The sequence below is a fragment of the Vanessa atalanta genome, chromosome 12 (genome assembly GCF_905147765.1).
Source record: "Vanessa atalanta chromosome 12, ilVanAtal1.2, whole genome shotgun sequence".
Lineage (NCBI taxonomy): Eukaryota > Metazoa > Arthropoda > Insecta > Lepidoptera > Nymphalidae > Vanessa > Vanessa atalanta.
Genome location: NC_061882.1, coordinates 7,926,896 through 7,951,810, shown reverse-complemented (window position 1 = coordinate 7,951,810; position 24,915 = coordinate 7,926,896). Strand labels below are relative to the sequence as shown.

The window sequence follows — 24,915 nt, the reverse complement described above, 5'->3', positions numbered from 1 at the left end:
GAAAAAGTTTCAAAATGATGTTGATTGAGTGGATGTACTACGTTTATATATTTTTGTGATTATGATTCTGTACTGATGTGTTGGTGTCGAACGAATTGTGTAGTGATAGATGGTTAGTTAATAAAGAAAAGAGGTAGAGCTCGCGAGGCAGAGGTACGTACCCTCATGCCCTGCATGCGGCTCATAGCCCTGAGCGGTCGAAGGGCTCGAAGCGTTCTCATCGTTTTGAACGCCTGAATGCCACCGGCGCCACAAAGCGCCGCTACGAAGTTTATAAGCGAGACCTGATAAAATCAATAGTAGCACTTTGAGAACACACAATATCAACACGTAAAGTTTACATACTCCAAGGTACCTAGAGTAAAATATGGGAATGACTAAGTAGTGAAATTTGATATATCTATGATTCAGATATGAAGACTTACAACCCCAACGTCAAATCGATAGGACACTATAATGTCGTGAAGATGATATGTCTATCACATTCAAACCCGCTGAGAACAAAGGGTAGCAATAAAAATAAATTAATAAGGTTGGATATATAGGTAAAGGTGTTATTAACATTCAAGAAATATACAAAGCTTGAGAAACCAAAGAAACCAATTAAAATTTCCTGGATCTCTCATAAATTTTGCATCCACAATTAAGGCACATGTTTATTTTTTTCAAAGAAGTGGATCATAATATTCAAGACACTGACAGCACACAACAAAGGAGATGTACCATTTTTTGTCTATAACATTAATTTAATTATATATTCAATTAATTTATTATTTAACATTATCAAAAACGGCACAGTTGAGGCTTAAGGAAAAATTAAATAACCGTGATCATGCATATTAAGAGATCTTTGTATTTAACATAAGTTCATAATAGGTTTTAGTACTTATTTCGAGGGTAAGACATGAAAGCAAATCCACAAACACAACAAGACGACATCGAGAGCTGTAACAGCGGGACCGGTCTTGGCCTTCACTGTGTTAGACATCGAACAGTCAAAGCTCCGCTTTTATGTCGCGCTGCCTGCATCATGTAAGGCTATCATAACACTTTTCTAAAAAATGTAACAAATTGCCAGCTTGGCAGGCAACACGACGTAACCATCTGCTGAGCGATCAACCAGCCAGTATTGACTGCGCGCTCTACTCACGCGCATGCCCTCCCATCTGGAAACTGCGCGGAGGGGCCGCAGAGCGCGCAAAGTGCGCATCGAACGGAATGCTGGGATGTCATCCGCACCCGCCATCACGGCTCCGTGGTTTACGAGTGACAACTAACGATACCACTTGTCATTCATATAATATTAATTATTATAAAATAGTTTAAACATTAAATAATAACATTACTTATATTGTATATATTTTTTTACTTAATAGCAAAAAATATTTCGTTTTTAAGTATATATTTTATAAAATTAATAAGTATTTGTTATACGAGTATTCATGATTTGTACCATAGCCTTAATAACTCCCAATACCTATCGTTTAAACATCTGTTGATTATCCATATTTTAAAAACATGTCACTAAACCAAAATAACCCCTAAAAAAATAAGTTAAATAAATAAACAATTGTCGTTTACCATAACAATGATGAAATCGAGCCAACACCATGCGTTCGTGAAATATTTCTGGAATCCAAGGGCAAGCCACTTAATCAACATCTCGATGAAAAATATAACAGTAAAGATTCGGTCCATATAGTAGAGGATATCTTGAAGTATCGGCCGATGTGGTAAATGGACATCTTCTAGAGCCTGGAAAGTAATAAATTTACATATTTAATATGGCAATTTTAATATAATTGCAGTAATAATATTGTTTGAATTAATTAACATACCAAAGCCAAACTACTGAGTAAAATCATGGTTATCACAGCCGTTTCGAAGTATGTGTTTTCAATAAGTCGGAAGGTTTTCAGTCTCAGCATGGCCCATCCTTGCCAAAATGGTGATTCATCATCTCCAGCCAAAAACGGGAAGCGTTGATAACAAGGTTCTGGACAGCAGTCAGCTGGAGAGTCTTCAAGGATTCCATCACCTTCTACGGCTTTTATGTCCAATTTAGCCAGATCTACTTGTCCAGCCTCTTCTTCTGGTATCATTTCTGTAACGCAAATAAGATAAATGTGTGTAATACATATGTATTTGAACTGTTGAAAGGTAAAGGTTCTCTTGATAATAATTATATTAATCTTTATTACCTTCCTCCAGCCCCAATTCTTCTTTACTGGCGTCTTTTTTTTCTTCACCGTCGATCGTATCAGCTGAACCTTTGTGACTTTCATCTTTAAATGATCTAATTTTGTGACTTCCATATGATTTCTGACTTATAGTATCATCGTCCTGAAAAGACAGTCCAAAATATATATAAATACCTACATATACCATGTACATATATATAGTCAAATATAAAATTAGTCAATTTTCCAATAAATATTACACACCTGAATGGGGTACCCGTGATGATTAAGATCACAATTAATTCTATTGTCCGTATGGTTATCCGTTATTGCATTGATATTGTTCATTAGTATTTTACCTTTCTTGTACTTATTGTCACCTAGAAAAATAAGTTTTTACCGTTAGCATTTAATAAAAATATATTCATTAATATTTCTTAAGTATTATTTACCTGGTATTGTAAATTCCATTCCGTCACCGATTGCTACTTCTACTTGGTCTTTTAGTTTCTTATCTTTATACAGTACTCCGTCATCGAGGTCGGCACCTAATTCGAGCTCGTTATCCACCCGTTCTGAGGAGACACAGCGGCCGCATAAAGCCGCCTTTAAGCCTACATGTCGCGCGTCATTTGTCCACCGTGCGTAGGCGCAGCACCCAAGCATAGAAATCAGACCAGGCGAGTAACTTAGTTATAATTTTCGAAAAATATAAGATAATAAAACTTTCATTCAAAAAAATTTATTTTGAAACGATTTATGGTGATGGTACAAATGATATTATATCAAAGCATATTAAATTATAGAACTCACAAAAATTTAATTCAATAAAATATTTAGTGTAGTATTTTAGTATTTGGAAGTGATATCCACACGTTTAACGATATAGCTGTAACCAACTCAATATACTTATTACATCAACACATGACTTCCATCTACATGCAAAACACAGAAAAGCGTATGAAATGTTGTAGGGTACGACAATAAAAGCCAAAAATGTACTTACGATAAAGTTAACCACAACACTCAGAAAGTTGGTCGAATAAAAATGAAAAACACAATGAGAACAAGATCGAATAAAATCAAACTAATTCACGAAGGTCTGGAGCTCTACACTTGAATGCTATAGGGGACAAGCAACGCACAGTGTACACAAAGTATACAATAGAGGATAAACACACACATCATGCTCTATACACGATCGATTATTTTATTAACAGAATTTTTATATTTTTTTTATTGTAAAATCATGCTACAACTTATGAGTACGAAAAATGACACCTTATCGACTTTTTAAATATTCTATAAGGCATAGTTTAGCTATTTACATGTACTAGAAAATAGGCATCATTAATAAAATATTTAAACAGAGATTTTATTTCTCACAAATCTGATCAATAACAACGTTGGCAAAGCTGTTTAAAAGTGAAACTTCCTACCGCAATTATATTTACTTCAAAATCGTATTTTGAATTATTACATTGACAAACAACAACATGCCACAACATAATTTTAGAATGTAACACATCTTACCGGGAGCGTGTATGGCTATTTGGTTTGTGAGTTTATTTTTCACCAACTTCAAGACGTCTGCTGCGTTCTTTTTAACCCAATCTATGAACCTCGATATTCTGTTGAATGCTTCAGCTATTTTGTTGGTGTCTTGATCGGCCGTCGGCGACGATAAGTTTGATGATCCAAAATTTGACAGTAACAGGGCCAAGAAGAGGTTGAGAACCTAATAAATTATATTTTTAGAATAATTGTTATCGATTCTCTTATGTGAAAGATTTTACAAAAAACAAGAAATTAAATTATTTGGCAAAAAACAATAATATCAAAATACTGACCACAAGATTGCCAATGACAACGGTAGCTAAGAAAAATGGTATGCAGGATACGTCTCCAACGAGCATACAATCCCACATGCTTTCTATCCATTCTCCACATAGTACTCGAAAGACTATCATGAAGCTGTGCATGAAGTCGGTGAAGTTCCAACGGGGAAGATCTCCGTCCGGAAAACGGTCTACATAGTCTGTGCACATACGGTGAAAATAATAATTTAGTAACTAGCTATGGTATCTGATAAGTTTGAAACATCATATACAATATCAAAACAGTAGCGTGAATCTAACAACATTAAATTAATCTAAAAACATTAAAAAGTTATTTTGTAAAGAATGGTTCTTTATCAATTAGTAAGATAAATAAAATCTGTTCATATGCTTCTGGCGCGATAGTTTAGAACAATTTATACTTCATTTAAATATATTTTTGATTAAGATTTTGATCATGAAATATTTGTAAAGGAATAAAATAAGAATATTAAAGTTACAATACATATTGGCTTGTCAGCAGAGATTTCGTGTTTTGACTTTTATATTTTATGAATTATTCAAAAAGTTAAAAAGATTAACTTTTTTGACAAGACTAAATGTTATGAATTATTTAATTAAGTATGAGTAAATTTTTAATATCAAAATTTTGCTGTTTGAAAATAAAATATCAGAGATTAATATTTTAATTGACCGTACAATTAATTTGAATGTCATAATTTGCATACCATTATTGAAGTGAAATTGTACCATAACTCGAAATCTCTGCTTATGCAGTGATCATAGTGTAAGGAGTAATAGAAGTAAAGAACAACCATGCATTAACAGTTTGCAAGGTTTTTTACTAAACCCATAATATGTTTGCTGAAGATAATTAACTTCTAGCAAATACATGCAAATAGACAAATTCTACTCAGCAGTTTGTTATTTTATAGATTGAGGTGTAATTAGGATACTATAATATATTGCTTGATGGCTTTGATTGAAATTGAAGAAATTAGATGCAGATAATATATAGATATAACTGGCTAAATTTGAGAATATCAGAAAAGCTGGCAATGAATGTCTCACAAGTGAGGCGCCTTTGTTGGGGGCTTTCAGAGTTAATACAATATACTTAAAAGTAAATAAAAGCTCACTTGGAAAGATAACACCGATTCTTGCCAATCACCTAACAAGATGAGCACAAGAGTGTGACGCACATCAACACAATAGTTACAATTAACTGTGACCGGAGCCCGAATTAAAGTGTGGAGTCGAACATGTCACCAGAGACATACGTACCAAAATTCTATGACGCAATCCACACTTTAACAAATAACTTGATTCTCAATGAATCTACTTCAACATAGATAGCAACTATTATGTTCACAATATCTAGTCTTGCAAATACACAAATGGAACACTTCTAACTCTAAATGATAATATAATTGTCACTCATGTATTCTACAGTATTGAAGTAGATTCATTGGCAAGTTCAGCGGGCATTCACGTCACTAACGTTTAACATACACCAACGAACATGCAAGACTCCCACCAATTCGACTTACCAACATAATTTTTCCCGAATAGTTGCATACCCATCACGGCAAATATGAAAATAATGATGCACAATACGAAGGTCAGGTTGCCCAAGGCACCCATCGTCCTACCCATTATAGAGATGAGTAAATTAAGTGTCGGCCATGACTTTGCCAATTTGAATACTCGAAGCTGCAAGTACAAATTGTGAAACAAGGCGTCACACAAGCTCGCTTACCGGCGCTTCACCTATGCTACTGCGGCACCTTTCTGAAGACCGACAATCGTTCAAATAGTTCCGAAATCTTTCTAACTCATGGTTTTTGTTTCCGAAATTATTTGAGCAATTCTAGGTCAATTAAACTAGGGTTAGCAAATGTGTGCTTGAGTAACCTATCAAAAATGTGCGTTGAATTATTTCTGTATGAGTGGGATATATGTTATTCTATATTCTATTATTTCTATGACTTTGTTATGTGAGAGCTTTTCGATTTATAAGTTATTGCATATCATTGCGTGACTTGATATTTTCTGCAGAGTCACATAAATGTTCTCTTAAGCCTAATGTTACTGACATAGATCCCATCAGTTGTCGACCTGATGTATCGAAATACCCTCGGGAAGCGAAGCTGCATGTTACTTCTATATTACTTGATGCAAAGCTTAACTTATAATCACAAGCTGCGTGGAATAGCTTTATAACGTGTCTCATCTCAGGCCCATTCGTGTGATGGAGCCACATTCCGTGTTATAAAGCCACTGCGAGGACCGAATGGTCCCGTATGATATTAATGGTTAATCAAGCCCTGTGTGAAATACTGGGGAGTGTGAAGCTGAATAATCAATAATCAAGCCTAAATTCTTTAGAGATGCTAAATTGTTTTTTAAGAGAACCTGTATAGTTTTTCCCAAATAACTGCATTCCCATCACCGCAAATATGAATATAATGATGCAAAGTACAAAGGTCAAGTTCCCTAAAGCTCCCACTGTCCTACCCATTATGGATATAATAAGGTTTAGCGCCGGCCAAGACTTAGCCAGTTTAAATACACGCAGCTGAAAATATTTCATTACACATAAATACATATATGTTATCATACTGGTGTGTGATGCATGTGGATACTGTGACTATAAAAAGTAAGGTACGTACTTACATATATTTCTTTAAAATAAGTTTAGAGTACATGGTATCGCTGTAATTTTAATACTTATTGTTTTTGATTTAATACTTTTGTGTTGTAGTATTACTTGTATAATTATATTTACCGTTTATACATTAATAGTAATTAAATATAACTAGGTCAGTTAAAATAGAACTTACCAAACGAAATGAACGTAACACAGACAAACCCTGTACACCTTCCAGACCCAATTCTAATAATGATAAGGCCACGATGATGAAATCAAAAACGTTCCAACCTTCTTGAAAATAAAATTTCGGACTCATAGCTATTAATTTTAGCATGGCTTCAATACCAAAGGTAGCGGTGAAAAACTGAAAAAAAATATTATCATGTAATAATTATAATTAAATGTTATACCAATTTATGTTGCTCAGAAAACTTACATAGTTGCCACTTTTCAGCGCTTTTTCCATATCTCTATCCATATCGTGATGGTCCAAGGCCATAAACAAAGTGTTGACCACAATACATAACGTGATGAACAGTTCTACGAACGGGTCGAACACCAGAAGAGCCACGTATTTTTGGAACTCCAACCATAACCAACAGCAGTCCCATACACAAAAGAAGTCTATTCCTTTCATTAAGCACTCAAGGAGTCTTTCTTTGAAGGTGGGTCCATCCTCATCGTCTTCGGCTGTTGGGAAGTAGTACACTGACACTGTTGTGTCGCGTTACCGTAGAGCGTGTGTTTTGTGTATTGAAGAGAGAGAGAGAAATATTTTGTTAGTATTCGCTCATTATTTTTATACTTTAACCAATAACAGCCCATTCAAGTTACAGGACTTGACATGTCACAGATAAAATGGATTTTGAAGGGCCAATATCTTAAAATTTTTAGACATCAATATTCATATTTTTTGAATTTTGTTGGCTGTCATTTATCGGACGACATACTGTATTGACATTTTTTTAGATTTTTATATCTCAATTATAATGTCATATAAGGATACTCAACGAATACTGGTGCTTGTTACTGTGCTCACACCATAAACCACGTCGAAAGCGGTCTGCACGATTCAACTAGAGGCTTGTCACAAACTTGCATCAAAGCTTACTTTAGCTTATCTACATGAGGGCGATGTTGCGTCATTATTGCATTTCTAGTCTAATTTAAATTTTAAGGGTCAAAAAATATGAATATCGTGATTTTTTAATACAATCTAAGTGATATAAAATACCTATACTTATACTACGAAGGTTTGCTGGAAATAAGATTAATTTATGACTAAGAGTAAATTTTAAGCATTAATAATAATAAATGCAACAAAAGTAACATGCGTATAGTTTTTGCTATAAAGTTCAAGCTACATTACAGTACTAAAAAGTAAACATAAGTGTGCATTTTGAAAAAATCTATTTCGTTTTTGAAGCAATAATTACAATTTTTGTCTTAACTTGGGTATTAATTGCAAAATATGTAGCTAATTCCTTATATGTACAAAAAACTTTTATTTAAGGACGTAAAGTATTTTGCTGTTATAGTAGTATTTTCCAAATTTATATTGATAATGTTATTTTATGTACATTTATATTTTGAATATAGTACATTAACTTCTAATATTAAAAAAATAATATTGTGTAAAGCTTGGAGCGGTGCTTGCATATTTTTGTGGCAACTTATTTTTTTTTAAAGAATTTCTAATTTTGCTACTATTTCTTCATTTTTTGTTTGCATTAGGAGTTTGGGCGTCAATTTTCCAAAGGATCGAATCTGTGACTTTAGCATCACTAGGCGACTCGTATACATTGAAGCCATTAAGGTTAATGTTTCATTATTTGTTTCCGTCTTGCATCTCTAGGGACTAGCTTACCATGCTGTACCTATATAATACAGCAGACCAATAGAATGTTTATTGGTATCTCAGTAGCAACCCGGAATATGGCAGTCTTTTGGCTCGGAAAGCTTCACGTGAGCTATTACCGATCGGGTCAGAATACTCTCCCATCGGATATGGAAATGAAATGTGTATTATAATATCTCGCGCGCATTTGATCAGTGTCCCTTAAGTACTGCTCCCGTAATTAAAAATAATTAGAACGATATCTATGGTAAGGGAACTGGCAAGAACTTTGATATAGGATTGTCTGTCGTGACTTTCAAGTGAAGTCCAATTCATAGAAATCGAATTGCGCTACTAAATTAAGGTCTGAGGTCAAATAACTTGAAACCTTTTTAAAGAAGATTGAAAGCGTTGTCAATGTTAAATTGAATGTCCTCTAAAATTCCGAATAAACGACACATTTTGTTTGCCAGATCCCTAAATATATTCTACGTTTATGGTAATCTATTTTAACTATTCAAAAAATAAAACAAAAGCGTAGCAAAGCTTTGTGTATAGTTCAAAATAAGTAATTTAGTTTTTTCAGTTATTATTTATCTGATATTGTGTAAGGGTTGGTTAAAAAATGTGAAACGTTTATTAGTTTTTGGTGCGTGCTTTTCATAACTTTGTAAACTGTGCTTCAAGTGGCTTTACATGTTATTAAAGATTAATAAATGACACCCACAAATGGTTCATTTTGCCAATTATGCTTTTTGCTGCATAATGAGCAAATACCTTTGTGTTTTGTTATGTTGTGTGGTGTATATGCGGATATTCATGTATAAAATATAACATATAACATAAACGGTGTAAACGTGATTATGGATATATATATATATATTTAGTTATTGACACATTTTATTATATTCAATTTAAACTATTTTAAACATAAGCGTAATTATTAAGGAAAAATAAAACACATTTAAGGAAATATCTACAAAACTTTGAAACTATATGCGACGGTTTGAAGTAGTTTCACGTAACACTAAAACATTTACGAATTTAACTTTGCTTTTATAACTCTTACCGTTTTGCTCACTAGCTCTACTTTGTCTCCCGGCTTGTTCGATAATTTCATTTAGTACCATTACATCTGAAATTATACAAGATATCATACATACATTTTATTATAGTTTAGTACAATAATTTTCTCTTTAAACTAACAAATCTTCACAGATATAATGTCCGTGGTTTTGATACATCTTTCTATTATTTAGATTGAGTTTCTTATATATAACACTTGAAACTTTGTATCACTGATAACCTTTTACGCTGCTTAGAGCTATAATACCCGTTGTTTTAAAGGAGAATGCGTGGAAGTCATTGAACTGAAATTTCTTACCTCTCATATCTACAACGTTGGGCTGCTGCGACTCTATAAAAGGGTTGTCGTTAGATTGTTTTAACACTTTGCCAGCCTCATCTGTACATTCCGTTGTGCTTATTTCCTGAAATATACCATCGACCATTTAAAAATTAGAAAACAAAACTGTTTTGATTACATTAATAATTGTGAATCTTTGTCAAGATAGCTAAATTTAATAAAGTATATAATTTAATAAGTATTATTATAAAGTAACTTACATATTCTCTAAGCGGTCTAGATGCGAGCGACGAATCTTGTCTTGGCAGTGGGTAGGCATGCGGTTGTGACGTTACGCTGTGATTTCTGGATGCAGATCGTCCTCTTAGCCTTGCTTCTTTCGTTTGCGCTTTTCCACCTAATAAGTCACCGTGTGAAGTGTACGACAATCGAGATTGATGCGACGTGTAAGAAGAATGTCTCGAACCTATAATAATTATTAAGAAAATATACATATTCCAAGGCGGCGAAAATAGTTTGAAGTGTTACCAATTTTGAACAAAAATTTGCTTTAGAAGAATTTAAAAATAGAACAATTAAGTAAACAAGAATGGAAATGCTAATTACAAAAATTCTCTTATTTTGAATCTAAATTAGGTATCATCAAAGCGTTCGTCCTTATTTCGTTTATTTATGTTCGGCATAGTGTTAAAAGTGTATGGAAAAGATTCGACAAACTTTTGCGACCGGTCGCGTGCTCTTTGGCATTTGCTCGTGGATTAGCTCCCACTACATGTGGTTTAAGTAATTACAAGCTTGATCGATGACTGTAAGTTACACAAATTGATAGTCGCCTCACATTGCACGCACGGGTTATGACGGAGTATCACTATTGTATTCTATCTAAAACATACAAACCAAATAGATCAAGTGTAAATGTAGGAACATAATTACCTAAATTGGCATAGTAGACAGGTATAATTATAGCACCATTTTCTTCAGACATTGGCGTAACAGCATTTGAATCGTCAGCGTATGGCAGATGTTCCTGTGCATCCAAGTATGTTGAAAGAACTAGTGGTTTTCGATCAGCTCCGGGTGGATATCGATTTCTTCCGTTCGGTCTAAGAGCCATTTGGTGCGATCCACGAGACCCTCGGCGTAAATTGAACGGTGATCCAGGGAGTGACAATGAAGCCTAAAGTCATATTAAATTTTAAAAACGTTCTTAGTAACTCAACACAAGTAATCCTATTTATTAAGTCAATCTTTCATTTACTGTTATTATTGTTTTATTTGGATTCGAGAAATACTAAAGTTTTTTTTTTATAATGTTTCAAATACAACGTTCCTCAATTCGGATCGAGTATGGAAAATGCAGATGAACTAGTTCTGATTGGGAGTCGTTCGCAGAGGCTTCATTGGTTAAGGCTTTTCTGAAGTACTTATGTACGTACGATTATGAGTCATTCGTTTTTCTTTTACATTACTATGACTTAATATTTACTTTCATGTGCCGATAAACAAATTGTAAATAAAACGCACAGTCAAGAAAATGACTAATAAGGAAGAAATATAATGAAGATTAGAAAAATAATAGTGCTTTCGAATCAATTGCAGCAATGCATGACGTTGAATGTAACATTATTCTGAATCAAAATGTGAAACTAATAAAGAATATTTTTAAATGATTTCATGAATTGTTGCAATATGAAATGTAAATAGTTATTACAAGAAACATAATAATTTGTTTTATAGAAGAGGAAGAGAAAGAAAATAAAATTAGCTAAAGTAAAGGAAAAGGAAGGGGAACACAAACACCAATGTGGCTACAAGGACAAACCTGTGAGCCTTCGCGCAGTGGCCCATATGACAACTGTCCGTATTTATTTATGCGTTCAGGGTGGGGAACCTTTAATACACAGAAAAAGTGATATTGTAATTATCGAGATAGTAACAATAAGATTATAATTAGACAATTAATCAAGAGGATAAAGGATTTTACCAAGAATAATTTGGAATAAGGAAGTTGCAAGAAAGTGATACGAGACGTGAAACCAATGTGTGACTAAAATGAATCAAAACAGGACTACTAAAAAATCTAACTAAATAAAAGAAGAAACAAATTTAAAATGAAGTTAATTTACAATAAGGTTTTGTAGCTTGAAGGGTATCAATTAATATTATTATTGTGGTAACTGATTTTAACTACAATACTCTTATTGTAAAGACACATAAACAAAGAACCAAAGACAAGCATTGGCAATGATAAAAGCAACGGTTAGTCAAGTAACTTTGTTTATAAACACATGAAGTAATGTGGGGTTAAATTTCATGCATTTTTGCATATGACTAAATCCTACCATAGCTATATTTTAACTTCTACATCTATAGTCATGAGGACTGTTCTTTTATGACCAAATTACTTAGCCTCCGCATATCACTCATCGAAATTGAGGAATTACTAAACTGTGTTAATGTTCTTACAAGTTACTAGTAATGTTAAGTTAGTTATGTTGACCGAACCTACCTCTCCACCGGTGACATGTTCAGTCTCAGCTCGGCCCGTTCGTACATTCACATTACGAAAGAAACAATCTAACATGACAATAGACTCCTTCTCTCCAATAGTATTTATTCCGATAACCTTTATTTACTGACTGACTGACTCATACAGTCGTTTAATCTCTGAGCCCTAATTAAATTGGTCATTGATCCGTTTTAAATTATCTACTTGAAAAAATAATATTGGAGATTGAGATACTCGAAAACAAAATTTAAACTAAAGTGCACTAAATTCAATCTATAAGCTAAATTGTCAATTTTCTTTCTAAATCATGCTCACATAATGAATACCCCATAGTGTATTGGTTATATTTCTCATTACTTTACCGTAAATAAACATAAATTAGTAGACACTAAATGATTCTAATCAAATAAATCATTAAAATAACCGTTATTTGCATATACAGTTGTTTTAGTAATGCGAATTGAAATAAAGATAAGTACAGCTGCAGGCATAATAGTATGAGAATGATAACGAATGAAAGTGATTGTAGAGATGGTAGGTTCAACTAATAGCATGCCTCGAAACCAATATCCAAATAAACCCACAGAATTGATGTTCAAAAATAATAAAACAAAGTTAAATAAAATTCTGACTCAAATTTCAGATTTACATACTTCTCGTTATATACAGAATAATAATAACCAGTAGAGTCTGTCTTTTTATTTATTTATATCGATTTATCTTTTGTAATTGAAGGAAAATCTGAATTTTGGCGTCAGCAGCAAATTTGAAGGGAGAATAAATAATTAGATCAAAGCTTACATCAATAAATAAATTTGGTTGTTCTTTTCAACTTGAATTTGTTATTGTGTGACGTCGAGTGTTTTAAAAGTGAGGATGAGAGATGGATGCTTAAATCGTGTATTAATATTTATTTAAAATCGAAGTTAAGTTCTTGCGTAGAAGCAGCGTGAACGTAGAATAAAATCAAGTTGAAAAGAATGTGTTCCGCTGCCAACAGTTCCATAAAATAAATATTGCAATATTTACAATTAAATTAAAGTAATTGTAATGAGATAATTCATTTTTTCACTATCTAATAACTAGATATTATTTAGATACTTTAATTATTTTTTTGTACTTACAATGTTTTTTTCTAATATTACATTTTTGTTAAGAAATAATATTGTATTTTAATTATGCAAGAATAATGTTTCAGATGTGAGATATCTTGTTTAATAATCAATTATAAAAAAACTCGTCCGAATAATAACAAATTTAGATAAACCATTGGCAGCGTGATGGAGGCGTGAAAGGCGCGCATACTCACCATGCTGACCTTCCTCTGTCGGCGTGCCGGTTCGTGGTGCGATTCGTTGGCGGTGGGCTTGTGCGTGGGCTGAGTGCTCACCGAGTCCTGGAAGGGGTCGCTACGGAGGGACATGCGCTCGCGCGTATTGTCGTCCTGGTTGCCGCGCTCCTGGTTCACGAACAGCTCGTAGCTCTGACAGGAAGAGTCGCTGGGAGATTTAGCAGGATGTGCCTCGGCGTAAGCTGCCGCCTCTGCCGCAGCAGCCTGCTCTCGAGCGTGGGCTTCCCTGGCTTCCTGCTTATCCGCTCTAGCTGCCGCTTTTTGCTCCGCTTCCTTTAATTGTAAGATTGAAATTTATTTATAGTAAACAAAAAAAATACATTACGTCATTCTACGATCATTATAACTACAACAACATACCCTAAGGGCTTCTTCTTCGGCTTGTTCCTCTTCTTCAGCTTTCTTTTGTAACTCATCATATGACATGGCGACAATGGCCAAAATCAAGTTGACGAGGTAAAATGAGCCCAAGAAAATGATCACTACGAAGAACAAGACGTGCCATGAACCCGCCGACCTTAGCACCTGTAACACAATTTAAAAAATATATATAATCAATTCTATATTTGAAAAAGGAACAACATGAATATTATAATATTTCAATAAATGTTGTTAGCCCATTACCAGTTGATACAGATTTTCCCAATAGTCCTGTGTCATGAGTCGAAAAGCTGATAGGAAAGCCCAACCAAAAGTATCGAAACTCGTATATCCGTAGTTAGGATTTGGTCCATAGCCTTGTAAACATATGTAGCCTGGTTCACACTGTCTATAAAGTGAGAAATTCGCCTTAGTAACAGAACTTCATAACTATAACTCAAATTTTAAACAAATCATAATAGAAGTTAAGAACTTACCCTGCTCCTGATGAATTTCCACAAAGGGGATAGTCTCCGTCTTCACCGTACCAATTTGCTAAAAACAAAATAATGTATAATTACATATTCTTCTTATTTATTTAAAAAACATTTTGATATTAGACCAGACTTACTTTCATTTTGACAAAATCTTTCCCAGTTCTCATCAGTGAGGTTACCCCAACTACCGTCTTCCGGGAAGACTTTAATACATTTCTGTGTCAAAACCCCCATATAGATTTGCAGACCCATAAGTGCGAACACAGATAGTGAAAACATCGTCAATATAATCACATCCCGAAGATTTTTCACCGATTCTATTACCGCACCGACAATAGTCTTCAAGCCTGTGGATCGGATTTATTTTATCATTGTTCAAACACAGTCTAACTTAAAACGCCTACTTATACGTATATTATATCACACGGTGCTGCATTTCATTTTAAATTTGCTAATAAAACAAACCGATGTACTTACTTACATTTGTCTTTTCATTTCATTTTAAACCATTCTTATTTTTTACTATTTATGATTCATTACTCATACATCTACTGTTAAAAGCTTTTTGTTACTGCCTACTTTATTATTCTAGACATCGATAAGAACTGCTGTTTCAAAATTTAAACTTTCCTAAAGATAAAGTTATACAAATATAAATTTACCCGGTACGATGGCCACAGTCTTCAAAGCTCGGAGAACTCTGAACGTTCTTAGAGCGGCCAAGTTGCCGAGATCTATGCCCATCGTCACATAACTGCAACACACACCCACAACCACAACATCTAGATTAATAATATCTAACTACACAATTGAACTAGTTTATATCACGAATCTTCGAACAATGGAATTCTTATAGAGTTCCCCTGCCTCACTACCCGTATATCGTTGTAGTAAAGAATAATTTTAACATACGAATATCTAATTTATATATATATTCTTCTATATAATAACTATTAAAGAAATATTTAAGTATATAAGAACGAAAATCTACAATTGAACATTTGTAACATTTTGCTACATAAATATATTAAAATTGTCTACTACTCACGCTAAAGCTATAACTACGAAGTCAAGCCAATTCCATGCATCTCTAAGGTATGTGAATGGCTGTAGTATGAAACCCCTGGCCATTACTTTCACCGCCGATTCAAAGGTGTAGATGCCGGTAAAGATAACTCTGTAAAAATTCACCTCCATTGTGGAACGCCGCTCAAAAAGTAGACAAAATTGTCACAATAAAACAATTCTAGGTCTTCGAAATCAAACAAAACATCTAACTTGAAGTCATGAAGGGTAAGGTGGCGGTAACAATACGATTTACTAAATACACCTATTACTAAATGAAATTGAAATACATACCTATGTATTTACAATTTTATGGTATTAGTAAGTAAGTGTCGCAATAGAAAATCTTAAGAAGAGATGGATAACTAATTAAAGGACGCTGCATCGCTGTGTCGTGGTAAATGATGTGTAATATTGTGCTACTGTCGTTGTCAGGGTCGTTTTACGTTACTCTCATATCATACCGAAGTCGGCAATTGAATTAAATAATGCATAATGAAAAAGTTATTCATTACTTAAACAATTAAGGAGTTGCTATTTCCGTTAGAAAAGTTTGTGAGATTCATTATTAAGATATCGAGAAGATCGGATAAACTAAGTTATTCTGCAATAATATTCTTTCTAACTATGAGTAAACTGCATTGATAACACTAATTCTATTTTCAAAGATATTTCATACATTTCAGACGAAAATTTATATTTTCAAATATAATAAACTAGGCACGTAATAATCTAATAATAGATATAAAAGTTTACTTCCGATTATCTAAATTATAGGGCATTTAGACAATTCGAAAACTAACTGAAGTCTAATAATTTTGAAACTAACGTGCATTCTACTAATGATTAGATGGTATATAAATTTATAATTTTATATATATATATGTAATCTTTTAGAAACGTTAGCAATTAATTTAATTATAAATATGTTGGTACTTACTCAGTACTTTCGACAGTTGGTGTGGTAGGCATTATCATGAGTATACAATTCACAAGGATTGTGGTAATAATGAACAGAGAGAATAAAGGATGCACTAATATATATATGGCCACTCTTCTTATTGGATTGAATGGATCCAGTATCCACAAGGCATTAGTCGCCGAAAATCTGAAGATATCTTTACCCTTGCTTATGACTACGAATGTCTGAAACAATAATACAATCAGATTTAAAAATCCTCATTTAGCTAATACTAAATGTGCGAAAACGTATTTTAATTTTATATACACGAAACAAGTTCGTTTCGGGTAATAGCTAACGAGATTTATTTAAAAACTGTTCTTACTGTTTGGTTGTGGTAGAAAGGATCGATGTCCTCGAGTGGTGTGGAGGCGAGTTCGAGAGGGAAGGAGCCTTGCATCCGCACCGGCAGCGGCAGGCCCTGCTCCAAGGTCGCGTCTGGTTGGGGACCTTCATCTTCATCCTCATCGTCGTACCGCACCTACATAACACACATTGTATCACCGAGGATCCTTCGCTTGGAACTTTCGACGCAGCAACCTAGATTACATTGACAGTATACGTATATTGTTCTTACTTTTAGCGTTTACTAATAAATTACTAATATTTTAATCTGAATTTAATTGTATACATGGCACCGTTATTTGATTCGTAGTATGTATGTGATACTTACTTGCAATAATTACCATTTTACTTACTCTGTAATAGGCTCAATGCAGTTTAGTGTGTTCAATTTCAATAAATTAATATTATTTGTACATTGTTACAATTATTGTGTTATTTTAATGACAATATTAATATTATAATCACAATACACTACTAAATCAAGGCATCGTGTAACAATACTGTTGATTCTAGGTTGTGTTATTCTCGCAGTTACTCCACTATGCGACACATCTTTGGCTAGGACTAGGAGAATAACACTGGTTATTAAAGCAACTAGTATTATTACGGTAGTAGAGCATGGCTCGTGAGCGTTCAAAGCTTATTGCTTCCTGTGCTGCTGCTGTCCGTGTAACCATGATGCGATTTTGGCAGAACTAGAAGCGATTGCAGAACGATTCCCCCTATCATGTTACCGTTTTATCACTAAAGTTTTATAAGTTGATGAGATTAATTTATTTATTCGAAATTATCTCTTCTAGTTTTAATTACTTACACGTAACTTACATTATTTAATATACATTATTTAACTTACATTATTTAATAATCTTGGAAAGTATCAATGCAAAATTTAGTTTTATTTTATGTATGAACTAAATATATATTCAGAAGTTGGGTGATTGGGAACAAAAAATATAGTTTAGTTTAAGCAAATCGATTAGTTTTTTGTTGTAAGCTCCTTAAATAAGTTTACAAATATTTATTAAGGTTAATAGGTAGCAAAATAGGGGATCGTTCGTATATTTGCGCTAAACTAGCTAGGTGTTAACACCATGCTAGACCTAAATGACAGCAGCCGATGATTTTGCAGACATGAGCCAATCGTGTGCAATGCATGATAATGGTAATATGTTATGTGCTAGTGTAGTTCATTTGCTATTCATTAGGACTAATTACACTATTATTAGTTTTAGGATATTGTTTTTGTTACGGCAAAAAGAGGTTCGTAGTTTGGGAACAAGTGACGTGTATGTAATCTTGGTGTAAGGTTATAGACAGTAACACTAGGCTCATTTTTAACATATTCAAGGTTATCTAGATTTATTTCTAACCAAGGATCATTGGAGTCTATTTTACGATTTAGATTGGGGACAATTCGCTTATTTATGATAAGGGGCTTTGACTATTCTGCATTTAGTTTCGGTATCTTCATATAATTTTCTACGAAAATACCTTTATTAATTGTAAATGCAAATAAATATGATAAGCTTTCGTTTCGTTAACTACTGAACATTTATCATTAAGAATTTGCTAAATGATTCAAACAGCTAAGCTTCGGGTTATCTTGATACATTTAATAGTTATTGACAAAGCGATGTGTTCAAAAATGCGATTAGTAATAAATTAGAATGCAATGCAAGTTATCGCACTTTGACTGCTGTCATGCCAATGTTTGTCGGAGTATGTGATATTCGTAACAAAATAAATTTTGAACCAGCGATAACTTGCTAAATAATCTTTCTAAAAACGAGCCTTAAAAAGGTAAAAGGGGCAAGCAAGCAATCTTACTTCTTTTTTCTTTTTCGTCCGCCCCAAATCGGTCTGGAATGGTTTAAATAAAAATTATCTGTCAGAGCTAATATTTAATAGAATGCTCTTCTTTAATAAGTTTATTGTTTAAGCATTTGTTTATTTTGCTGTGTTATTCTTTATTTTACTTATTCGCTTGTTTTATTGGAGTTGAATTAACCTAAAGTTTGTTTTAGACCGTATATTGTACAGTGATTGTTGGGCCAGCAGTAAACACTCTTGTGGCAAAGAGCCCATAGTTGCATTAGTGTTAGACGCGTGACTCACCTCGCCTTCCGCTCGTTTTTTCTCAAGTTCTTTTTGCTTGGCATGCTCTTCAGCTATGCGGGCCTCGATTACGGCCAATGACTCTCGGGTGAAGGGTCGGAACAAGCTTTGTTCTTCCTCGCTGATCGAGTCCAAGTCCTCGGACATTGTCTATCGAACTCCCCCCGAGTAAACTGCCTACTGAAATTAATAATTGAAATAAGCTATAAGTATGTTAAACGGGAATCATAAAATTATTGAAATAGATGATAGTATGAAATCAATAATGAATAATAGATAATTATTATGAGAAGAGAATATGTTTTGTACCTGCTAACAGTGAATGGGCGGGTGTGTGTGGTAGGGAAAGCGCGTGCGGCAGTACACTCTGCGCCCGCGTTCTCCCGCCGACCACCTACGGGCGGAGCGCCCTCCTGTACCAGTAAAAAGTTAAGATTAATTATAATATAGTTTTTTGGCATTTAAATGACATAACGTGGCATATCCACTATTCTTTATATTAGCATTTTATGATTTGTCCACATGGTAGCACAAAAGGTGAATAGTGTTCTAATGGAGAGTCATTCACACGATCAAATGACTTCTTGTTACATAGGACTGTTATTTAAGTATTTATTGTCACTCTCCTAAATGAACTATATGAGATTTCTTTAATTGTATTTTTAATTGTAGTACATCTTATTCTATTCTTATAAGACAAAATACTATTTTCATATAGTCTCTTAGTTAAGGAATCTGTTATAACGAAATAAAATATTATAAATAAGTATATAGTATTTGGATGATTAGATATAGAACTCCAAATCGAATTTGGACAACGACGACTTTTCCCAAATGCGACTAGCTTTCTCCAGGCAATATAATAGCATAAGTGTATGCGCAAACAAAGGTGCCCACCTAATCCTTTCCACTCATAGAACAACGACAGGAATCTCCTAGGAGGAGTTAGATTTTCAGGATTTTCAGAAACATTTATTAAAATAATAACGTCAGCTGCTACTCAAAATTAAGTTACAGAAAAAATATAATTTATCGGTTCAAAAAGTTTTATTTAATAAAATAAATTAAACGTGTATATCTAGAAAGAGTATCGCACTTTGGAAAGAATAAAACAAACGGGCCAACTTAATTATCTTGGAGCGTGACAGCTATGCTTGACACTCACTTTACTAGTGTGCGTATACTTGACCAATAATTGGCCAATATTTGCCATTTATGATGCATTCTACGCTTTGACAGTCTATCTGGACAATCAATAACCAAAGAAAATAAATTGTTCGTTGAAACAGACCTGTCGTCCTCGTGAGCAGTGTGGCCGCGGCTACTAAAGAGATGAACGTCACCACGTACTCGCTGATAGGGACAGCCAGCAAATGAGCGAGATTTTTCATGTCCGACCTGAAACAAGCGCCTGTACATAACGAACTATAATTAACAACCAAATATTAAAATTTATACGATAAAATACAGCAAATTAAAAGCTTTTGTGCTTAAATAATTTAGATAATAAAAAGTTAGTTTATCAAGATTTTCAGAAATATTTTGGACTTTCACAGTTATTTATAAACGCTAATATTCTTAACTAAGTAATAAGTAATTTTCCTAGAACTAATTCTTGTCTATGCTATTTAAAGTGTTTATTAGGACTTCGATCTCGTACCATGTAATATTTTAATAAAAAAAAAAAAAATCGAGTTCCCAAACCAGTATAAAATTTAATTATTCGAAAGCAGTTGACATAGTTAAGCATGTAATAAGTGTATTAGGTACCGTATAAAAATACAGGGTATTGTCTAGAGGGCGCGCCGGGTGGTGGCCGCGTCGCGTGCAGGCCGCGCGCGCTCCTCTCTTCTACTTCGGCGCGCGCGCAACATCTGCGATACCACTTCAATTGCGCCTGCAATTAACATCGTATCTATTAAAATAGCTCTCAAATCTCATTTTATATGTTTTATTTAAATAATACTTCAAATTTTAATATACTGTTTTACTACAACCAGCATTATCAGATTAACATTACTTTTATTTATTCAGACCATTGGTATAATTGGGAAAATAACAAAATTTTAGTCTGGCTAAAGTAATTGTCAAATAATAGCAGTTATTTATCGTCTAAATATACCCTGCGTTTTATTAAAAAGGTTTTTATGAATACAAATATTGCGTATTCGTAATTAACAAAGCGGTCACGTATATTAAAGAAACAAAGTTGACCTTGCAAAACTGAATATTTTTTGTACCTTTACAACTATTTCTAATGTTTGATGAATTAACTTGTGTTTTAGAGTCTAAAAAAATGCAAGCGCGAAATGTTTAAAAGCTGCAGCTTTGGATGAAAAAATCAAATAAATATCAATCTGCTTTTGCAAAGACCACAAAATGTTATATACAATTGTCGTGGGTTTCATTTTCTATAAAAGGCTCTTTTATGGATATAATTTGATTTCTAACCTACAATTTTCGAATAAAAGTATTGGATCCCAAAAAAACCTAGGCAAATGTAAAAAAACGTTAATCAAAACGAAAGACAAAGGCATGGGCTTAACACGTCTGTAAGGATCATTTATCTAAGACAAAAAAATACAAATCGAAAACGGGTTTGACGCGAGAGGTTTTGCGCAAACCTCTACCAAATTAAAATTACTTTATTGAAGCTCTTTTTTTTATATAATTCCATTTATTTTATATCATTAATTGCGATAAAGGTATAATAAAATATGACCAAAGAATACATTTTATTATGAGTTAGAATGTCTTTTGCTAAAAAGAGATGAGACATTTCTGTTCATTACGCCAAAGAAGCTGCAGCTGCACGAATTGTACAAAATGTTATGCAATCAAATGTTCAAGTTTCAGATTTTGTATTGAAGCTAGACGTAAAGGAACGTAATATTAATATAGTACACGTAATAGTACACGTAAAAAAATGCTGATAAAATTTAAAGAGGAAAAATCTTATTGATATCGCACTTTTTTATGGTGTAGTTGGCAAACGGGCAGGAGGCTCACCTAAAGGAAAGTGCCCCACTGCCCATAGACATCTGCAACACCGGGAGCTAGCAAATTGCGAGAGTTTTTGTTAATATACGTCAGCGCAATGAGTCAGTAAAGCAGATTATGCAATTTTACCAATAAACTTTAGAGGAAATTGAAAGAAAACATATATCAAAATTATAAGAAATATTATAAAATCCTAAACTGTTTTCGTGGTTAGAGAGCTGAGAGCGTTTTTTACGATTTTCTCATGTTTCATAACAAAGGGGCTTAAGCTCAGATCAATACGAATAAATTTGCTCGAGTAAATTATGCTCTTACGTCACTCCTTTTTTGCATTACGATGCTTCAAGTTTGTCAACATAAAGCGTACCAAATAATTTTCTATGACCCTTTGACACGTGACAGTGTTCCGCACGGGACGGTAAATCATTTGTTCATATTCATTTGATTCATCCTGAACACGAAAAAAAATTGACAGATATTTTCTTTGATTTTGAGTTGCAAGACTTTTTGGAAATCATGGTTAGATACCTTCTACGAAACAGTAGTGTTCAAAATTTAGAAGCTGATACTTTACTTTAACTTTTATAGAATCCCTACTGCATTTGTACACACAAATAATATATGTTCATTGTTCATAATATAACATCAAAAGAGAGGTAAGTTTTATCTCCTTGGCTCGAGGTTTCTGAGTTTTTAGTTGGAAATAGGTAAGATTTTATGTCTACCGAAACAACGACCCTGGGGTCTCCACATAAGAGGGGTCCCCCACAATAGAGGTTCCGACCAGTTAAGAATTTAATGTTTTATATATTTAAATATCTAGATATAGTCATATTAATTATAGATTACTTACTGGAACAAAGAGTAAATAAATTATAAACAAACCTTACTGACAGAAATGAATTTCTTAAAATTAATTTATATATAAATAACTAGGGGCCTCCACTTCTCCGTTGCCCCAGGATCTCTAGATCTCCAAGTCCGGTCCTTTTTGTCACAGTAAACAGTTATATTATTTGAAAAGACAAATTCCAATACTTGGTTTATTGTAATACGGTTCTCCTATCTAAATTAATGGTATAATGGTTTGAAGCAATACCATATGAATAGCTAATTTAAATACGCAATTGTATTGAGTAATTACGATAATATTCAATGATATTTACAGAAAACATTGCAAGAATAGGACGCAACAAGAGATAATATTAGCACTGTGTAGGTTGGCTGAGTACGGGCAGAGAATGCACTTGACGTGATATTGATTGTATTATAATAGCTGTTTTCAGTTCCATATTTGAAATGTATCTCGATATAAAGTCATAATTGTACGAGTGCAAAGTCGGGCGGGCTGCCAGTAGTTAATACAAGTGTATCTTATTTGAGTTAACTAAATTAATTTTAATAGCACTAATAAAATTATTTATTTGCTAAATATAAATTACCCATTTTAACGTTATAATTATTAAAAAATCGCAATAATGAATGATGGTAAGAAGGTTCTTACTTCTATACCGCCAGTTAAACCTCTTAAATCCCGTTGTGGCTTATAACACTTGCCACCACCCAAGATCTTTATATTTTTATAATTATTGGTAAGTGGAATTGGTGGCACCAGCACTGATAGTCCAGTGCAAACCCTATCACTGGTAAAGGCAATTCGTTAGAATCTACTCACAAATGTTACATTTATAATATTGAAAGATAAAATAATACCCAGTGTCTGCTGTTACCTAATGGAAATTGACTCGTTTATACTGAGTTCTTAGAAAAATGGACACGCATAGCTAAATATTGGCTTCTATTAAAATATTCGTGTGCCTTGATCGTTCTTCTACCGATGACTAAGCCGCTGCATGCTACGCCTGTTTTTGTTTGTATGAGATCACTCTTTCACTCACTTTGATTAGCTTTAAGAAAATCATTCTAAATACTATTAAACGTGTTCATGATTCATCATACGCAATAAATGTTTGATCTTACATATTTCGTTTTCCGTAGGAAGTTTCATTTTGTTCGACCCTTTTGAACTTTTGATATATGACAATCATTTAAAGTATAGTTAATTTTTAGAAGTTATAACGACCAGTTGTAAACATTACCAGTATGTATTCGCTTGTGGCAGAAATTTACCCAATATTTTATTAGACGAATTCCTTTTGTTTTGGTTACAAATTCGGTACAGTTCCTTTTTATTCATCTCCTAAAAGGAGAATATATTAGTTTCACTACAAGTATGTTTTTAATGTAATAATCTAAACTGATGTTTTAGGATAGTATAGTTAGTCGTTATTATGACAAAATATATAAGTATATATTTAATTATTATAAGCTTTAAAATTTGGATTTTTCGTTGCCATTTCAAATCAAATTTATTTTAGGCTATATATTTTTATTTAATTACGAAAACGGCATTAATACATTTATTTATAAAAACGAGCATTGTATTCAACTTTAAATAACACATTTCATGAAGTAGAACGTAACGTATAAATATACGTCAGAATTAAATTAAGCAATAATAATAACAAATATAACATATATACGTGTTATAATGATGTCAAATCCCTTGCAGGAATAAAGAAAAATATAAGAGTAATGACCACACAAATGTAAACATTTTTAAACTCCTAGTTCAATCATGTTATTCCTGCCTTTGTTTGCAATTTTCAATGTTTGCAGTACTAGCCTGAAACGTACATAGCCAACATATTGATTAGTTAATGCGGTTTTGGGCTAACATTTTATTGATTTGAACATTGTTTATGTACAAGGGACTTATCCCTTAACCCGATATAAAGTCATAATTGTACGAGTGCAAAGTCGGGCGAGCTGCCAGTA

General features: G+C 33.3%; 1 protein-coding gene across 1 annotated transcript in view; it reads right to left on the bottom strand.

Moving 5' to 3' along the window:
* The window catches only part of LOC125067924 (sodium channel protein para), a 66,208-nt gene that overhangs the window by 3,716 nt on the left and 37,577 nt on the right, over positions 1 to 24,915 (bottom strand). Inside the window, 29 exon segments of the mRNA XM_047676821.1 lie at positions 162 to 284; positions 1,582 to 1,755; positions 1,839 to 2,104; positions 2,202 to 2,343; positions 2,445 to 2,560; positions 2,633 to 2,755; positions 3,714 to 3,918; positions 4,031 to 4,218; positions 5,569 to 5,731; positions 6,862 to 7,035; positions 7,108 to 7,385; positions 9,578 to 9,643; positions 9,893 to 9,998; positions 10,135 to 10,340; positions 10,808 to 11,051; positions 11,697 to 11,765; positions 13,693 to 14,007; positions 14,095 to 14,259; positions 14,359 to 14,503; positions 14,592 to 14,649; positions 14,726 to 14,938; positions 15,254 to 15,345; positions 15,640 to 15,768; positions 16,597 to 16,802; positions 16,943 to 17,098; positions 18,790 to 18,822; positions 19,078 to 19,257; positions 19,387 to 19,490; positions 20,369 to 20,475. Of these exon segments, the coding sequence (XP_047532777.1) occupies positions 162 to 284; positions 1,582 to 1,755; positions 1,839 to 2,104; positions 2,202 to 2,343; positions 2,445 to 2,560; positions 2,633 to 2,755; positions 3,714 to 3,918; positions 4,031 to 4,218; positions 5,569 to 5,731; positions 6,862 to 7,035; positions 7,108 to 7,385; positions 9,578 to 9,643; positions 9,893 to 9,998; positions 10,135 to 10,340; positions 10,808 to 11,051; positions 11,697 to 11,765; positions 13,693 to 14,007; positions 14,095 to 14,259; positions 14,359 to 14,503; positions 14,592 to 14,649; positions 14,726 to 14,938; positions 15,254 to 15,345; positions 15,640 to 15,768; positions 16,597 to 16,802; positions 16,943 to 17,098; positions 18,790 to 18,822; positions 19,078 to 19,224 (4,302 nt within the window). The 5' untranslated portion in view covers positions 19,225 to 19,257; positions 19,387 to 19,490; positions 20,369 to 20,475.